The sequence below is a fragment of the Archocentrus centrarchus genome, chromosome 9 (genome assembly GCF_007364275.1).
Source record: "Archocentrus centrarchus isolate MPI-CPG fArcCen1 chromosome 9, fArcCen1, whole genome shotgun sequence".
NCBI lineage: Eukaryota > Metazoa > Chordata > Actinopteri > Cichliformes > Cichlidae > Archocentrus > Archocentrus centrarchus.
This window is the reverse complement of record NC_044354.1, coordinates 27,750,850-27,770,641: the sequence shown is the minus strand read 5'-3', so window position 1 is coordinate 27,770,641 and position 19,792 is coordinate 27,750,850. Positions and strand designations below refer to the sequence as shown.

Below are 19,792 nucleotides of genomic sequence, written 5' to 3'. Positions count from 1 at the left end.
TAAACAGACACTGTTACTATGACTCTGAACATTTGAAGCCCCACTAGTGAAATCAATGAAATTGAGGAGTAAAACCTTTACTTTTGTCACTATATAAAAGGAATATGTAAGGTAATAAGGAATTTTTGGTATGGTAAATACCTTTGCCATTTACACACACATGCTTGCCACATGTGCACATGTGTGTTTTGCTGACTTTATCAAAATACAAAGAACAGACAGTGAAGGGTGAATAATTAGCGTCAGGTGTTCTGGTTCCTTGATGAGCTCATTACCAACAGCAATGAGCCTGAAAAGCATAACTCACAGTACATACATAATAAAATTCTTCTTATACTCTGGCAAAGAAAAAATAAAAACTTCTTATGGCTCAGTCACATTAGAGTAAAAACAGGACAGCAACCTCCTCGCAACTAGGAAAAATCTTGCCTGGTTGCCTGGTGACTGGTGGCTGGACTCTGAATGTAAATATTTGATGTGAATTTCTGTTGAACATGAATTTCTATGGATGTAGATAGCAACAAATTTGCATCAGATGGCAACAGATTTACATTTTTTCACTAATTTATCACAGTTAATTGCCATATTATCACAGATTGCATGTAATTGCCAATTTCACCCCATTTGATCACAAACTGGTAGCAGACTGATTGCAAACTGGCTATGTCTTATTGCCATTTTGTCCACATCTGGACACACCAAAATTACTTTGAATATGACAACTGACTGCGAGTGGTTGTAGACCTCATTCCTGTCTTTGAATAAACCACTTAAAAGGCAACTAGATCACTGTAGACGGTCACAGTAATTTGGGACATATCCAACCACTGGCAGGAAGTGAAGTGAAGGAGGTGCAACGCAGCCCGCAGGAACACAAAAGGTAGAGAGAAAAAACACATTACAGGATTGTAACCAAAACCATAGATGATTACAAAAACCATTATAGGAACTGATTCACAAATCACTGTCTATGATTCAAAAGCAAGAAAAATTCACAGTAGTGCTCCAACCTTGGCAAGAAATACCACTGTCTGTATGCTAGCTCCAGCTCCACCAGTGCTTCAAACATTAATTTCACTGGTTAGGGTAATCTGGTGTTATTTTTAGCAATTTGAGCAGCACTTTCAGTGATAAGTGACCAAATAGCATGTTGAGTTGTTTCAAGTGATTAGCCTTGTTGCTTGCTCTCATTTTCCCAGTCAAGTGGGTTGCAGTGCTTCAAGGTCTTGGGACTAAAGATGAAGTGGTCTCAAAGTTAGTTGAATAGCTGTTGTAATAGTATTATAAATCAAGGCTTAGTGGTGTTTTTTTTTTTTTGTTTTTTTTTCCATTTTCAACAAATTGGTGATTCAAGTTATTGTTTATTTTTTTTTTCCAGAACAGTTATTTCAATCAACTGCTCAACCTTCAATCAACCTTCACAAAGCTTGATTGGTGAGGTTGTTTTCATGTTGTGTTGCATTAGACATGTTGCAGAGTTAAAAGTTAAAAGGTTGGTTAAAGCTAAAATTACATTCTCAAAGCCTCTCCTCAGGAAGTCTGTTTGATTAATGTATCCATGCATCGCATAAGGTGCCTGCATTAACTTAAAATGGACAAAAGCACAGTGGGACAAACAGGTGGGAGACTACAAGCAAATAGAGGTGAAGCTAATGGAGTGTGCTAATGTGTGCATTTATTAAGTCTGCCGTCACCACCCCCGACCCATTCTGCCACTTTGCGCGGCTCCTGGGGTCCCTGAGGAGTGAATCATTGCTCACTTTAAATAATGCACCTCGTCTAGGAGCTTAAGAAGCAGCTGTATAGAGCCCTTCATGGTGATGACAAGTGGAATTGAGAAAAGAGACCGCTAGCCTCAGGCGCTTCTTTAAGGCTGCTGTCGGAATCTGGGGCCTGAGCTGCAGGCTACTTAAGGAGCAGGTAATCTGCTCCTTCCCTATGCTTTGCATTAAATGTGTGATCAGGCTCAATGCTGTTGGGCCAAGAGCTCTCTCAAGGCCAGTAAAAAGCCGGACTACTGTTGACATAACTGAAAAACTGACTGAGTTAACAGATATAGGGCAGAGGGTTGTGCAATGAAATAGCACCTGGCTTGATAAGCAGACAAAATCAGAATACCTCAGCCCTTATCCCCAGGGTGGATGTTGAAGCAGTAATTGGGAAGTCTGGAGTAGATGTCAGCACCCAGAAAGAGCATTCACTGTGAAGGTGTTCCAACAGACAGAATCGGCTTTTAATTCTGATAAGCTGCTGTAATAGCAGAGGAGCTTACATAACACATCACTTATGAAAAAAAGTCTGAAAACTTTCCAGCAGGTGGAGGCGGGAGAAAAAAAGACATAAATAAGTTGAAGTATCATTTTGGAGGCTGTTAAGACAATTAAGAGTCTATGAACATGGCATTGCAAGTAAACAGGCAGTTGTTCTGGGTAAATCACATGCCATTTAAAAGGACGCTTTTATCTAGCAGCAGCACAGCGAGTAGCATGGCTGCTCTCTGTGGGAAACACACCCCTAACTGCTATGGTGTTGGTGGCATGCTGTATCCAGCGGGCTGCTCAGCAACATGAGTCAACTTTCAGTCCTTTGAACAGAAAAGTAATGAGCAATTTTTAGCCTCCGAAGAATAAAAGGAGTGAGAACACTGAGGAAAAAAGTAGTAGATGTAGTGTGTAGATATGACTTTCACTTTTATTAGCTGGTAAGAATTTGGACAGTATTATTCATGGAATATGAAATGTCTTGTACATTCCTGCCTTATTACACCTTCAATCATATCTTTGTAATTTCAGCTTCAGTTTCCACTGGTTCCAATAAGTTAAGTGCTGAAATACAGAATAGTTAGTTTGCAAACAGCATTCCAAGTTAGCCAAATCTAAGAGCATTTCAAAGAAATAATGACCCAAGCGTTTTGTGGCAGTCATCCACTGCAGTCAGCTATCACTTGTACATGTATATTTAGGGCTGCAGAAATGATCAAATTTGAATCTTGATCACAATTTTGGGTTCCCACAATTAAATGAACGTGATTGAGCGATATTAAGAATATATGCAAGAATGCAGCATGGGCCAGTCATAGCTGTTCCCTGCAGATGTGGAACTTAAAGTTTCCCACACTAGTCTGGACAAGTAACACTACGAAAGACAGATAAAGACAGATATACAACAAAACTGAAATGTCTGGCACTGCAGACAATGAAGAACTATCCTTTGAAGCGGATCATCCTCCATTGTTTGGAAATACTTTGGATTTAGGGCGAGTGACTTTAACCAAGAACAAATCAGAGTGCTGTAGAGTTGTGTCTGCACTGCAAATCAACACAACTAACTTATTCAACCACCTGAAAACACACCACACACTGCAGTACTACAGATGAATGCAGGCCAAGAAAAGCAATGCAAATGTTGCTAAAATGAATCGTCTGACATCAACTCAGATGTTCATAAAGTTGAGCTTGTACAACCCGCCGGCACATCAGTCTAACTCACAAAGGTAAACTGAAACCACAACACAATCACGTTACATTTGGCCACAAGTGTCCATTAAATATGATGAGTAACAAAAGTTTCTGAAAAATGGTAAATGCTTCAATTAGATGCACTTCGGTCAGGAAAACAGCTTTTTTTTTTTGTGTGCAAATATTTGTTTATAGAATATACAAAATGTTCTGGAGCTTTTTTGTCCTTCTAAGATATGTACTGAATTTAGGTGGATAAGGAGGACCAGTTTTATTTTGACGCATGGATTTGTACATTAGCAGGAATGTTGCATCATGTGGATGTTAAAGCAGTGTTGTTTTCTTGACATTGCAGTTAAAAAAAAGAAAACAACATTTTTGTCACTGAAATCAGTGAATAATCATGACAAATAATCAGTTTCTCAATATCCATGAAAATAATTGTGATAATTCGTTTGGTCGTAATCATGGAGCCCGTGTATGTATGTGTCTTCTTGCAATCAATACCTATTTAAGAAGCACTGGCATCCAGTTTAGCAAAGTTTTCATAGAGAAAACCACAAATTACTATAATAAGTCTACAGTCGTGCTATAAGCTCCGTAGGGCTGCACTAAGACACAGTGGTGTTTGAGCTAAATGCTACTGCCTCTATGCCAGCATTTCTTTATCAGCACTAAACAGAAAGTGGAGCCAGTGCTGATGGGAATGTCAGTAGTTATGCAGGTGTTTGATGATAAACCACCGTGTTCGACACAGTGACTGTTTGACCTGTGGAAGAAAACTCCACCAAAGCTATTAGGGTTCATCATCAGGGGACCACACACATTTGCATCACAAATGTAAGCCAGCCTGACAACTGCTGTGCGTGTGGAGTCTTACTGCAGAAAAAAAAATGCTTGTAGCTCCACAAGTTCCATCCATTTGAGTTTGCGTCACCTCTGAAATGTGATTCGCACACATCCACCAGTGCAGTTGGACTGTAGTGTTGTTACTCTTGCAGCACTACTGGATAAGAGTACAGAGAGGACCAGTGGTGGAAAGTAACTTTTATGTAGTCAAGTACTTTAGTCAAGTACAACTTAAATGTAGTACATTTGTACTTTAACAAAGTATATCTATGCAACATTCTACTTCTGCTGCATAATATTTTGGATGCAAATACTGCACTTTGTAGCCCATACCACTTATTTTAAAACTTTAGTTATTTTCTTTTTTTTTTTGCAGATATTAAAATCTAAATCTACAAGTATATTGTAGATTTGTGTTATCACAAATAAAGCTACCAGTATTGTGTAATTCCAATCATCCTCAGCTGTAATATTAATGTATCAGTTATTATATAGTGTATTTGATTCTTAAATAGCACTAGCATTATCTTACCAGGACCTTAACAGTACCATGTGCTAGGTTTTAGCTGTGCATCACTTCATCCCTCTCGCTCTGCTTCTCAGTCTCTCTTCAGCTGTCAGTATCTAACAGATTAAAGATAACGCAATTAAAACCAAAGCATCTGTGCTTCACATATGTTAGACTGCAGGTTTGTGTACCACTGATACTCAGATGATTATGCAAAAAAAGACTCATAGCTCAAAAATCATTGATTTCATTCTGCTTATTTAAATCTTAAAATGCAAAATCTGCATTGGAAACCACAGTATCTGAATTATGAGACTGTTATAACAGGTTCAGTTTAATTTTCAGTGGAAGTGGAATCAGATTAAATACAAACAGGTGGACCATGTTCACTGTTAATAAAAAAAAGAAGATATTTCTTCAAAGATTTTTAACTTGAATCAGTATTTATCAAACTGCAAAAGAAAAAGTTTGGACTTAAATGTCAGATAATAGAAATCCTGTTTGTGCTTTAGAAAATATCTTCTTTATTGTAAGATATCTTCAGGTTTGATTACTGTGCTTCCCTTAACTGGGTGCACATACAAGTTTCCTCCAAATACATTTGTTCAAGCTGACCTGTTGACTTGTTTACACTTTTATACAACCAAATCTGACAGCTCGTCTTGTTAGAAGTGCAACAGTGTTTGTGTTTGATATTATTTTTACACACAGCTCATTTTCCACAGCAGTGCTTAGAAGGAAAGGGCCATGAACTTGCTGAAACTTCTGCCACTACTGGCTTAATTTGCCAAATAATTATGTACTATATAAACATTATTCTTGACAGGAAGTCTCAGCAGGTTGCAGGATGAATGCCAAAAGAAATATTAAATGAGATCAAACCACACAGAACATAAAGAGGAAGCAGTCACTCAATGCCAGGCACCAACTTTTAATCTCAGTGTGAACTCCGTTTTCTGGGAGCAGCACACTGAAGGGGGGGGGGTCATCTGAAAAACAGGCATAAAAGCACCAAGCAACATGTTTATGACCCTGTAGGGAAAAAGAAAAAAAAACACTGGTCAGAGCAGATCTGACACATAAGCAGAGCCCAAAGAAATGCAGCTGCATCTTGCTCCCCTGCCACTCCAGTACGCGGCTCATATTCACAAACGTTCTGAGAATCCTCTCAGAGAACTCCAAACTTATTAAAATTATTAGCAAAGAGTTTCAGCTCAGGACTGAATTAGGAAACATCTCAGGGCAACTGTGAGCACAGAGGGACTGAAACTTTTAGCTTAGTGAGGTCGTGTTGTTGTGACACTGTTGCCAGGTATGATAAAGTCTTTGATTGGTTGATTTAAAATGAATTATAGAACTAATGAATGATAGTAAAATATACACACCTAATAACAAAATTGACTCTGTTTAGACAGGGTGTGTATGTAGAGTACATGATGATAGTTGTTATATGTTTGCTTACATTTAATCAACATCCTGATATTTTTAGGATTTAAAGCTTTTTTTAAGCAACACCAGCAATAACATGAAACTGAAATGAGCCATTAAGTTACAGCTTGTAACTTACAGATAATTATTAAAGCTGTCTTCACTTGTGTGCATCAGCCAGCCCATAGAGAGAAGGGAAAGGCATGAGTAAGCTGAACAACAATTGAACAAATTGATGTTGTCTGACTCAATGAACACACTAAAAAATCAATACAACAGCTTTGTTTTCATTGGCTCTCCTGTGTGTCATACTTTAGTGATGATTGGAGGCTCTAAAGCTTAAAAAAATGAATCAAAGGGATTATGTGAACTGCAAATATTCTGTCAATCAGTTTTAAAATATCTTTGCTTTCATATAAGTGCTTGAATGGACTTTCTCCAGGCTGTCCATCAGATCATTTTTTTCCACTATGGCACATGCTGAGGCCTGTTGATCAGCAGCTTTAAGTAATTCCAATTCCTGATCGGCTCTTGTAGCCAGCCAAGCATTCTTAGTTGCAGCTCCCAAACTCTGGAATCATATCCCTCTCCAGATTAGCTCATCAGCCTCACTAACAGCATCCAAATCCCGACTCAAAACAGAATTATTCTCACTGGCCTTTTCAGTTTTCCTCAGTGGAGTTTTTACACTATTAAAATAATTCTCAACATTATTATTTTGATTAATATTTTTACTGTTATTTGTAATTTTCTTAAATTATTTGGATTGTTTAAACTGTTTTTTGATGGTTTTACTGGCTTTGCAGCACATCTGCTGTGTTAAAATGTGTTTTATACTGTAAATAAACTGGCTTGACTTTGGCGCTCAGCATTACTCAACATTAGACACTAATTTTTAATATTTCTATGATCTCTGCTCTTTGGGTCTCAGCAGATCAACAAACTAAAGATGGGTTAGCAGGCATACAAACATAAAAAAAAACCACAGGCAGCAACAAAAGAGAGCCAATTATTTTCAGTCCAACATGTTTCTGATGTGTCTTTGCTGCTGTTAAATAGCGATCAGATACTCTGTACACTTATTTGTGTCTTTTTAACACAAATTCTTTTTAAAAACATTAATAGCAGCAAAACAATATGTACAATATCACAATTCAAATTGTACAGCTCAAGCTGTACACACATGCAAAATGTTTAAATTCACTTCTTTTTTTTTTTTTTTTTTTTGGTCAGTTCAAAAGATCTAAAAAACCAAACACTGCATTGCCTTCAGCGTTCAGTTATTAGGATTTGTTATTAGGACAAATCTTTTGCCTTTTTTTGTCTTTCAATATATGTGTTCATATTTCTAGTGGAATGCTCATTTGTCTTATCTGGTGTGTAACATCAGTGGTTCATCAATATCTTTTCATCTTTATCATAATTATATTCTTCTGGATACAAACCAACTAGAAATAGATTTGGGTCCAGTGGGATTTCTTGTGAAATTATCTTCTCTCGTGTCACTCTGACCTCTTCCTGAAATGTTTTAATCTTCTTGCACTGCCAAATACTGACACTGTGTTTCTTTCGCCTCCGTGCTGTTAGTACATATGCTTATTTGTGTTTTAATGGTGAGTAATACTAAAGCAGTATGGAAGCAGAATAAGGAACATCCACCCTCTCATCCAGGTATCCATCTTGGGAAGAGCAGTCTAAGGAAAGTTGCCCAGTCCTTTATCGAGCTATTCCAGGGGGAAACATACAAAGGAAGGACATTCAATCAGAAATACTGTTCTAAATTCACTGAGAACCATTTGGCTATTCTTTAAACATCACCTACCTGCTGCTCGTCAATATCTGTGCATACTCTTGGCAGAATCCTACTGTAGTTCCTGGAGGAGTTTGCACTGGATCTGTTTTGTTGTTGCTGTTATTTTCTGACAGCTGTAGTAGTTTTTGGATTTGTATGTTTCTCATGTTTGTGATACACACCTTACCAACCCTGCATCTGGTAGTTAGCAGTGTATTCTTCTTATTGTTTAATCTTGTAACATCCACCAAGGTGCTGGTGAACCACTTAGGGATGGGGCTAGTGTTAGGCTGCATTTTAGCCACTGGCTAAAGGGGGATTTCAGAAACTAAATTTAGATCATATCACCTTTTAAATCAAGCCTCTTACATGTATTCTGGCCTTATAGTTCTTCTGTTATACATTTCAAAGTACGTGATGCCTAATAGGAGAAAATCGCATATAAAGGTTCAGAACTGAACCTAAATCTAATCAGATCACCGGTGACCTGGTGAGTGTTAAGCATATTGCATCCCAAGCACTGGTAAAAACAGAGCAAACCATTCATTTGAATACAAAAATAGCCTCTTTTTTTTCATTTTCTCCTGACTTGTCCTGATACATAGATAACATGTATTAGGGATGTCCTTACTCTGACCAGGAGTGTAAGAAACACTGGCAATTTCTTGAATGATGAACTAGTGAGTCCAACTGTTACTGTGTCTTAGTCGTAGTCACTAGTGAATGGCTTCCTTCCCTCACTGTAATCACTCACAGTGGAAGAAATGTCAGACTGTGATGGGCAATAAGTGTGATATCAGACAAAACAATAATGGTGAAAAATACAAATCTAAGACCCAAGTCAGAGTAAATTAATGGCACTAACACAACGTTAGACATTCCTCTGCATCGTAGGCCTGTTAGCTGACAGGTGATGCGTGATACATTAATGCTGCTGCTTTTGTGCATGCCTCATTCAAGAGAGAAAATCTTAACAAATCAGGCCTCTTGTAGCTCTGACCTGATAACTGATTAGAGAGCTTTGTTGAGGCGTTCCTCTCCTGTGTCGTGATCCCGCCTGCCCTCTCTCACTAAAACCCAACCACAGCTGCGGCTGCCGCCACCATCCACCGGCAAGACCCGTTTGCTGTAAGCCCCTTTTAATGAGCGCACTTCAACTTGCCGGCAAATCGCAATGACTTCTTCACCTGTGCTCAGACTAATTCCAGCAGCCTGGCTGTGTAGCAATAGCGTGAACTTGAGGAGCAAGGTTTCAGCATTCTCATGGGCAGTCAAACCTGGAGGTACCAGCCTGGAGGCATGTTTTGTTTGTAGCCCTCCTCTTTTCAAAAGCTCCTCTCATTAGTTTGCTGGTTTCCTTGCAGCAGCAGAAGCACAGGCTCAGAGAGAGATGTTACGTGCATACGATGGCTCTAATAAATAGAAAGTGTTAAATATGGAAAGCCATGAAGATAACAGCAAGGAGTCTTAACAATGCTTTTAGAAATACAGTGGACAGGAGTAGTTCAAAGCAGTGAAGCTATCCATCTTTTTCTTTTTGGTTTACTTTTATCACAGAATTTGGAGCTTCAAAAAGTAAAGGTACAGAAGTGAATAGAACATTTCACCTTGCCACCAGCTGTTTTTCAGTCTTGCAAAAAAAAGCATTTTGTTGCACATATTACTTCAAAGACAGCTGTGCAAGCAGCTCGTAGCTGCAGTAAAATGCATTTATGACGCACATCGAGTAGAGGCATCAAAAGGCACAATTACAGGAGAGCAGAGGCATCCATTCTGCTGACGTGTCTCCACATGTAAGCACAGGCGGTATGTGTTCTCTGCAGAACTGCAACTTATTTTCATGTGTCACCCAATATGATCTGCTTTTACTCTCTATGTGTTTTAGTGTCCAAACACTGGACAGCTGTGAAATCCTCCTGGGCCCAGAGGTAACATACGGTCCTCCTGGCCTGGATCTCTTCTGCCCGGTGGCCATGACCATCGCCCACTGTGCCGAGGTGGATGCTGAGAACTGGAACATCCAGCTCAAGAGGAGAACCCAGGACAGCAAATGGGAGGTGAGAGCTGCAGGGAGGATATCCTTCAAGCACAGTACAATGTCACCTGGACCAGAGGCGGCATGCAGAGAGCCATCCCACTTCTTATTAATAGTATTCTTCTTAAAATGACTTCAATTCACATAGCAGGCATTTTGCAAGATAGTAACTACTTATACCTACTTTTAGACAAAAAAGCCCCCATTTTATTCTAGTTTTTGCAAATATGGTATTGATTTTATAGCAGAACTGAAATGAATGAATAGCAATTTCCTTCAGTCCTCATATTGCTTCCCTTCTGCTAATGCAGGCTGATTAGTTCGTTAAGGTTTTATGACAGGGCACACTCCCTCAATGACACCCATTTACAGATGATAACCAGACATTAGAAGTGCAGCTAAACGACAACAGAAACTTCATGAGTGTGTATAAGATGTATCTGGTTGTGGTGGTTGATGTGACGCTATCAGGAGCTAGTTGCTGCTAGCAATTATCTGCTGCTGCTCACGTGAAATGCAACTGGAGGTTGTTGTGATATGCCTAATGCTTACAGAAAGTGATTTTACTGCTAAATCTAAAAATTAGTCGTAGTGAATTACAGCTATTTTCTCAAGACTATCAAAAACTTGGAAAACTCATGCAGTCTGCCTTTACAAACATTACAAACATTCTAAAGAGCTCACTTAATATTAATTGACTAATAGGAAGCCACAGTTGCAACAGGTCATTTATGAAATGTCTTCACTCCTAGATATTCAGTTGGTACTTATGATACCAGCTGTAACTGGTGTTATTGCAAAGTGGAAGCTTTTAGGAACCACAGCAGTTCCAAACCTCCTCTTGCATTAACATCAGCACAAAAGCGGTGCACTGGGAGCTTCATGGGGTTTCTATGGCTGAGCAGCTTCTGTAGGTGTAATGTGTAGGTAGCCCAGTCCTTTTGTCCATGTAGCATATTAGGGCTCACATTCATTCAATCCCCCAAGCACCTCTAATGGAATTGGAAGTCCAGAGAGGGGGAGAAGTGTTGAGGGCTGAAATCAGTATGCCCTAAACACCAGTGGCTTATTCTTTAATGTGAATGAGTATGAAAATGAGACTAGTTTCCACCCACTGGTTACCTGCCTCAAGTAAGCTACAGTTGTAATGGACAAGCAGAAGCTGGCTCCATCATGCCTGTCTGAGATGATCCATCTCATGCGTTTCACCGCTCTGCTGTTTTCACTGAACAGGGGTAATTTTTGCCAGAGCAGCTCATATCTGTGGAGCATGAAAGACGCCTGCAGATGGAAATAAATGTCTATATTTATTTTCAGCTGGATATGTTGAAAGAGATTCATGGTTCCACACACCTGTTTAACAAAGATAAAAGCATTCAATAAGCAAAAATTCCAAATTGTGTTCCACTTCGGACACTCTGCCAATTAGAACGACGACACAGCTGAAATCAGTATATAGGATAAAGGAATTATACAGACGGTGTGCCCAAAATACTGCTCTGCCGTTTACATGGTTAAATATAATTTGTTTGTTCACGCAACTTCACTTCCAACAGATGCGTGTAGACACCTGGTGAAAAAGTGTCTTCAGTGCTGTGGTGACAAGAAGAAATTCCTGTTCTATGAGTTCTGGTTCATCCCTCATGGAAGCCATGTGCTTCTTAACAAGCTAATACAACCAATGCATAAATCTCAACCACACAGCAGCCTCCGGGTCCAAGAGTAAAGCAAACGTAGAAATAACAATAACTGCAGGCCACTTAAGGCTGGCTCCAAAAATGAGTTAGTACCTATAAACGCCAATGTTAAAATGCCCAACCTCACAGCTGGGAAAACGAATCTTTACGACCTGGTACAAAATGTTGGTTTGGGCCTCTATTGCTAATTTAGCCCTTCATAACAACTGTTATGAGGGATTTTTACCCCTCAGCCTAAAAAGGCTGTTGTCATCATCACCCCATCACCACCTGACAGGCACCACCTGGGCGCCCAATTTTCAACTTTGTAGCGCAATAACTCGAGAACAATGTGATCTAGGATGTTCAAATTCACACCAACTTATTTGGTACCATGACAGTGCCAATCACAGAAAGTGACAGTGTTCTCAGTGGTTTATATTTATTAAAATTTTAGCATTTCCTATATATGATTCTTACTTAGTCATTTGCTTTTGAAATGATATGGTGAATAAAGCCACTAAGGCTCATATGCACCCCATTAACATCTATTGAGACCTGGTAATTATGTGTTCAAGAACTTGTACTTCCAGGGGATTCGTGCCACCTAATGATCCTACTGCCAGGAGGCTGAGGTAGCACTGGCAGCTTAAAGTATTTTTTTATGACTTGTGACTTTATTGAGGTTCAGACTTTGCATTATTATTGCCAGCTTGCAACTTTCTGCCAGTCCTGACTTTTTTGAGTTGCAAAAGTACATTTCTTGTCAGTGTTTGTGGTGTTGGTGTTTTTTTGGAGGATTTCAAATCTGATAAATAAAGTCTTTCCATGCAGTTAATTGCAATAACAACCACCTAAGAAGAATGCACTCATAGCATTTCCATGATTTTTTTATCATAACATTGTGTGTGAAATCATACCATTTTATTTGTTAATGTAGAAATGTGTATCTGTTTCCATCTGTTGGTTTAAATTAACAGTGGGCAGTTTGACATACAGGAATTGCTTGTAGCAACCACAACAGAGCCTGTTAGTGTATATAAGCAGGTGTGTTCAGGGAAATGTCTTAAAGTAAGGAACGAGCTTGTTAGGATGGTGGAGAATTTGGCAGCTAGAGAAACCAGAACCAAAAGAGAGGAAATATTCTTGCTTGCTTACTGATACAGAGCAATTATGGTGTTCATCAGTTCAACAAAAATCTCACCTTCACTTTCGCTACCACCACCCACTGGCAATACCCATTTTCTTGCAAGCCCTGTTTTTTTTGGTTTTTTTTGCAACCAACTCGCAGCAAGTCTTTCACCTGCACTAGAGCTAATTTCAGCAAGCCTGGTTGTGTAGCAATAACTTGTCTTCGACACCCAGCCGTCAGAGGCAGTCAAACTTCATACATCAAGTGGATCGAAACAAAACAGAAAGAAACTTTACAAAGGGGTTATATGGCACATTTTCAGCATGCGTGTAACTTCTTTCATTTGAGTATCTTGAGCAGTAGATTACACTCACTGTCAGAATCAGCATTGTTTGATAGTTACCAGGTTGTCTAGTTAACGTTTCCCCTTGGTTTATAATTCCAGACTCTGTATAGAAGAGTGAGTCTAGTAAAAGGATGTTAAAGCCATGTTCCATAACATTAGATGCTATGGTTTGTTGACCGTGCTCCCCCTTGTGTCGGCTGACCTTTACATGTGTGCTTTGTGTGGCAAAAGGTAGAGTTACTGTGACATGTGACTTGTGAATAATGTGTTAGCCATAAAAGACTTGTTGGGGCTTTTGTGGGGAAGCTGACTGATCCGGCCTTATGCTGTCTGTGGGTCCAGAGGGTGACATAAGGCCACACTGTGGTAACACTGCCAGTACAGCGGGAGCAAAATAAAGAAACAATTACAGCATGTAATGGCCAGGAAGAGGCATGACTGCTGTCAGTGTGTAGGAAGACTTTGGAGGTGTGTGTGTGTGTGTGTGTGTGTGTAGGTATCGATTAGTGGATCAGGAAAAGACATGGCACAGGGAATTTAGATGTGAGGAAATCAGGAGGAGACTCATGGAGATTATTTCTGTGCTGACCATCACTATCCATTTACCTCCGCTAACACACCACGAACTCTGAGCACAGCCGAGCATCTCAGCTCTCACACAGTGTTTGGTTCTGGCTTTAGTCTGATGCTCTGCAGCAGGGAACTGTGTATTGTCACAACTCTTCATGTGTGAAAATGCAGTGCTGCTGTCATAGGCATGTCAGCATCAGCAGAGGAAGATTGAGTTGATGTCAGAGATATGAACACATAAATGCTACATCCCGGCTTGAAGCTGTTTCGTGATATTTTACTCTTAGCATCAGTCTGTTTTATCCAGCAGAACATCAAAAGGCGTCATGAACAGAATTATAATATAATTTTAAAAATTAATATTATAGAACTATTAAATTTAATATCTGCATTTTTGACAAGGCCCAGTAACACACTGACTGTGTATTTGTCTCAGACACAGTTTTGTTCCCTCATTTGCTCAGCATAAATCATACCAGGATCATTTCAGCCAGTACATGGACTTATCAGAGCTTCTGTCAAAAATAGACTGGGCATTTGGTGGAATTACTACCATTGTCTTTATTTGGCGCATTTAGCTCCTATTGTATTCTTGGGAGTTATGTGCCATATCATGAATCCAGTTCCAGCATTTGTAGCACACCAAACTGCTTATATAATTCACCAAACACTCAGCCTCTATAGAAAAACATGCATTAGGAGGCATCTGTATGTGTCAGGTATATGGTGCTGCACCAAAAAAGGGGTGCAGCATCATATTTGTGACCAATTTCACCTAGCAAGCAACTTCCCATGGTTACCATGGCCGGTCCTTAGGCCTTTGTGACTGGGGCTTTAGCAGTCAGTTTCACAGCAATTGCTAGTAACCTCCAGCAGCCAATCACAGGCAGTCAGGAAACACTAATTCTTTTCGCAGCGACCGGTGACTGGGATCTTACATGCCACCAGCCACCAGTAACAACAGGGGAAAAATAAAACAAGAAGTGGCTGCATAAACTATGCCATTTTAATTGTATAATTTAATGACTATTCAAATATTCAAAAATCATGACCATCCTCAATGATGACAGTGATCTTAAACCTTTAAGAAAACCCCTGAAAATGACCTCCATTTCCAAACTGCGCTCAACAACAGATTTTAAACTTGATCAGATGAACTGTTGCAGAGAAATGTGAGGAACACACACACACACACACACTTAAAAAAAAGAGATTCCTTCTTGTAATATTAGATGCTTTTTCGTTCGAGCAGTGTCAGCATTTTCTTTCTTTTCTCCTTCCCCTTCACTGAAGAAGATTGTTTTCAGTGGTCTGGATGACATCCCGAGAGCTTAATCCCAAACCCCAAAGGAATAAAAAGCCTCAGTTGCTGTTGTCACTTTGGATTATTTGCTAGTGCTTTTGAACAAGATGATAAGACATGTGGGGAAGGAAGTGTGGCACGGAGGGGGTGTTGTAGTGAAGAGAATATTCAGTCAGGCAGTAATGTAAATGTAAAGCTGACGTAAAGTTTTTTTGTCAAGCCCGAGCATGGGTCAGAATAATGAAGAGCGCAGGTTTGCCCCTGGCTGTTGTGGTGGTTGTCGGCACTTAAAAGAGCTTGTTATTTAGGCCAGATTTGTCAGCTCTCTACACTGTCTGCTTTTGTCCTGAATAATGTTTTTTCTGAGCCGCTATGAAGAATATTCAAGCGCTGCAGCAGCCTCCGTACGCAAACCTCAAACTTCATCTAAACCATTTCAACAATAGCTTTATCTGAGAGTGAAGTGTGCACAGTGGGTTGTACAAATGTAAAGGAGTGTAAATTCATATATTAATTTATTATATATTTACACTTCATTAAACATAAACTCAATCTGCTTTGCATAAACTAAAGTGACGGGGGGGATGAAGCCTATCCCAGCGTCATTAGGCAGGAGATGGTGTATACATGGACAGGTTGACAAAATGACAGGGCCAACACAAAGAGACAAACTAATGGCAAAAGTGAGTCAGTCCCCATAGATTCCCATGTTAAAATGCCCACTATTAGGGATGTGTGCGATCAGTGGTTGCTTTTGCTATTCAGCGACAGACATGCTAGTTGGTTAAAGGTCTTATTAATTTTATTAATGTTTAATGGTAGTTACCGGTTCAAAGATGTTACAACACAAGCAGCCACGACCCGCAGCTGCAGCCCTGACAGATGGCTGCACCCCCCCCCCCCCCCCCCCCCCCTTTTTCCCTCTGTGAGAGGAAGTTGTAAACCAGCAGAGGTGGAAAGTAATCAGATGGGCAAAGGAAGCCAGGTGTAACCATATTCTGGACACTCGCATTGAAGACACCAAGGCTACTGCTGCTATCATTGCTAAGGTTAGCCCAGAGACAGGAGATCTGACACTGTGTGTGTGTGTGTGTGTGTGTGTGTGTGTGTGTGTGTGTGTGTGTGTGTGTGTGTGTGTGTGTGTGTGTGTGTGTGTGTATGTGTGCGCGTGTGTGTGTGTGTGTGTGTGTGTGCGCGTGTGTGTGTGTGTGCAGCATTTTACACAGTGCAGTGTCGTACATTTCAGCAACAATTAAAACATGATTTAATTAACAGTTTGATATAGCTCCTAAAATACAAAAAAAATATTTGTTTGACCAATGTTTAACTTTGTACATTTAAAGTGCGCTTTGATTAAAATGTTTACTGAGGATCTTGTGACTTTTAGGTGAGTCGACTCGTCTAATTTTTTTTTCTCGTTAAACACTAGCAAATTATTCCCTATGGACTGCAGCATTAAATAGCATGTTTAAAGGGGTATTTTTGTTGAGTTCACTTAAGATGTTCACACACACACACACACACACACACACACACACACACACACACACACACACACACACACACACACACACACAGCTTTTTGTTGTTTGATGTCTAAGAATCCAGATTCACAGCATTATCTACCCATTGTTTTCCTTGGTCCATTTTAGTAGTGGTGAAACATCATTCTATGCCTTTGACAGCAGATGTATAATACATGTTAGTAAACTGTTTGAGGTGGTACACAGATTTCAGTGTTCAGGTAGTAATTTGGTTTCAGGATCATGGTTTGGCTTCCAGTAGCCAACAATCGCTCTGCATTTGTAACAAAATGTTAATGTGCAGAGTCTTTAACAACAATAATAATTCAAGGATTCTTGCTGTGACAGTTTTTCACCTTTCTTGCTAAATGTTATCTGGTCTACTTCAAATGCGACTAGGGGTACTGATAGGGACCAAAGAAACACCCCACTGAGTCATTTAGATTAAGGAGTCTTGTGCCCCTACTATGGGTTATGTTTAAAGCTATGCCTCCTTCACATATTTAAACCTGTTGTTCATTTGTTTTATTTTGTTTTTTTGATTGATATAAAAAAAAGAAATTTGCATGCTAATCAACAACTGTTAAATCCTAATATTTACAGTACTAGTATATATTGATGGAACAGAATAAATAATGATTTTCTACCCACCAGTTTTTCTTCATTGTGCTTTCAGTGATGTTACAATAACTGAGTGTTATTTAAGACTTTTGGAAAGGACAGACTGAGACTGACAGGTGCCGATCAACAATGACAGCATAACAATTCAGTGCGCTTCCATGAGCATAAATAAATGCTCTTTTTTGGTGAAAACATTGTACACTTAATTTAAAAAGCAACTCTGCTGTCCAATTTTTGTGTGACAGGCAGAAATTTATCTGTCTTGTATGTAAAGAAATCTGCTACTAAATTAGAACACATCTGTGTTGGGCAGGTTAGTGTGTATCATGTGTCCGGCTTGTTTCTTATTATAGTTAAGACATCTTAGGGGTTTTAATGAGTATTCATGTATTTTATTTCTGTTTATTCACATATACTTAGCATTTCATGCACTCATTTCCTGTGTAACTCTACTGAAAATAAATTGTATGTCAGTTTTTCTGTGTCCTTTCCCCACTGTTATCTTTGTATACAGTCTCCACTGCAGTGTGATGCTCTGCTCCAAAACAAAAGAAACAGCCGGCTTAATTTGGAAAAAACAATCTTACCATAACTAATGATTATAGCAACAGTTAGATAGATAGATAGATAGATAGATAGATAGATAGATAGATAGATAGATAGATAGATAGATAGATAGATAGATAGATAGATAGATAGATAGATAGATAGATAGATAGATAGATAGATAGATAGATAGATAGATAGATAGATAGATAGATAGATAGATATGAATCAAATGCAATTACTTTTAAACTTTTATACCTCTTACAAAGACCAGACCATTTATAATTTTAATATTTGGTTTATTAAACATAAGAAGAGTGTATTTCTTGAATATCAGGTATTCAGGCTCCAGTAAATCTTCCTGCGTTTTTTGCCATGGTTCTGACAGAGAGAGGGAGTTAGGACAGGGAAAAAAGCAAAAATGTTATGCACACCTGAGTAGGCTTGGACAGGTAAATGCATTAGGTGTGGGTTTTATTAAACAATTTAGTGAACTATCCCATTTAGCCTTGTGATTCATTTTTCAAAGCTTGTGGCGTATTTTAAACTTTGTATTTTCAGTCTCATTTGGATCCACCACCTTCACTCTGCTTTTACTATCAGCTGAGCAGCAACCAAATACAGAGGGTGACAGTCAACAGGATCACAAAGCCTAAAAACACGATTTGCTGCCTTTTTACTCTCAATTTTAAATACTCACTCCCTCTTAAAATAATGGTCATTGTCCAGGTTTTTCAGAAAACATAGAAAAACTAAACCCGATCTTGAAAATATGATGATTTAGGTAAAAAAAAAATATTTTTTGTCAAAAAATATCTGGGGCCATTATTTTATGGTAGATGGACTAGTTCTTATATAGCGCTTTTCTACTCTGTTTGAGCACTCAAAGCACTTATACAACACATTTACCCCATTCACACAAGCACTTCCATGATTAACTAAGCTAAGTGCTTTTATTATCTAACATTCACACTCCAATGCTTGCGTCGGAGAGCAACTTGGGATTAAGTATCTTGCCCAAGGATACATTGGCATGCAGCCTGGAGTAGCCAGGAATTGAACTGCTGACCTTCTGATCAACGGGTGACCTGCTCTACCGCCTGAGCTACAGCCCCCCCCCAGGTAAAATAACCGTATAGTTATTTATCGTCACCTTTTAGGAAGGTGACGATATGCTCTCTGAATCTATATTTATAGCCATATATTACAAGTAGAGTCTTTCCCTCAACATTGTGCAGTGTTCATTTATCATAATGTTCAGTGAATACACTTGTTTAAACAGGCTGAAAAACTACATCCCATAATGTCACTAACATTCAAATGAGCAACAACTGATTTGCAATTTTGGATAAAATAACATTAGGAGCATAATTTGCAGTTAATTAGCTGTTAGTATTATGTGTTTGCTAATAGTATTACCATAGCTTAAATCTACTAAGTCATTGGTGATCGATCCACTAACATGTTTTTAGGCACAAAATAATTTGTGTACTGATAACTTACAGCATCTCAAATGTGTGCTGGTATATCTCTATGGCACAGCTACCATTTGTTGTTAATTCTGGGAACTATTGTGAGGCTCCAAGATTCACCATTGTTATAAAAAGTGGTCCATTACAGTGAACGGCAATGACGGGACTCTGACTTACTCAAGGGATCTGGGTAAGATGAACCCATATATGAAGCAATTTGCATCAATGGTTGGTCAGCATTCCAGGCTGCGTATGCAACCCTCTATGTATATAGTTACCCTTCCATTGGAAATCATATCATTGGTCCTCATCCACATTATGTCGCTAACGGTTTTTTTACCTGCTGCCACTTCATTGACATTGCATGTTTTTTGCTGTTGCTCCTCTTCCTATGGTGACACCTTTAAACCTACAGCTAATTTCTAATTTTAAAAATTGCCTCATGTAGGAAACTAATTCTCAGTAGCTTGGCTTCTTTAGTCTGACTAACTATCAGGCCATGTTTGTAGAGATCCAGAATATCCAAAGAACCC

At 39.1% G+C, this 19,792-nt stretch overlaps 1 protein-coding gene across 1 annotated transcript in view; it reads left to right on the top strand.

The window, feature by feature from the left end:
* Positions 1-19,792, top strand: part of unc5db (unc-5 netrin receptor Db) — a 299,326-nt gene that overhangs the window by 238,855 nt on the left and 40,679 nt on the right. Inside the window, exon 12 of the mRNA XM_030737775.1 lies at positions 9,921-10,092. Within this exon, the coding sequence (XP_030593635.1) occupies positions 9,921-10,092 (172 nt within the window). The remainder of the gene's footprint in view (positions 1-9,920; positions 10,093-19,792) is intronic.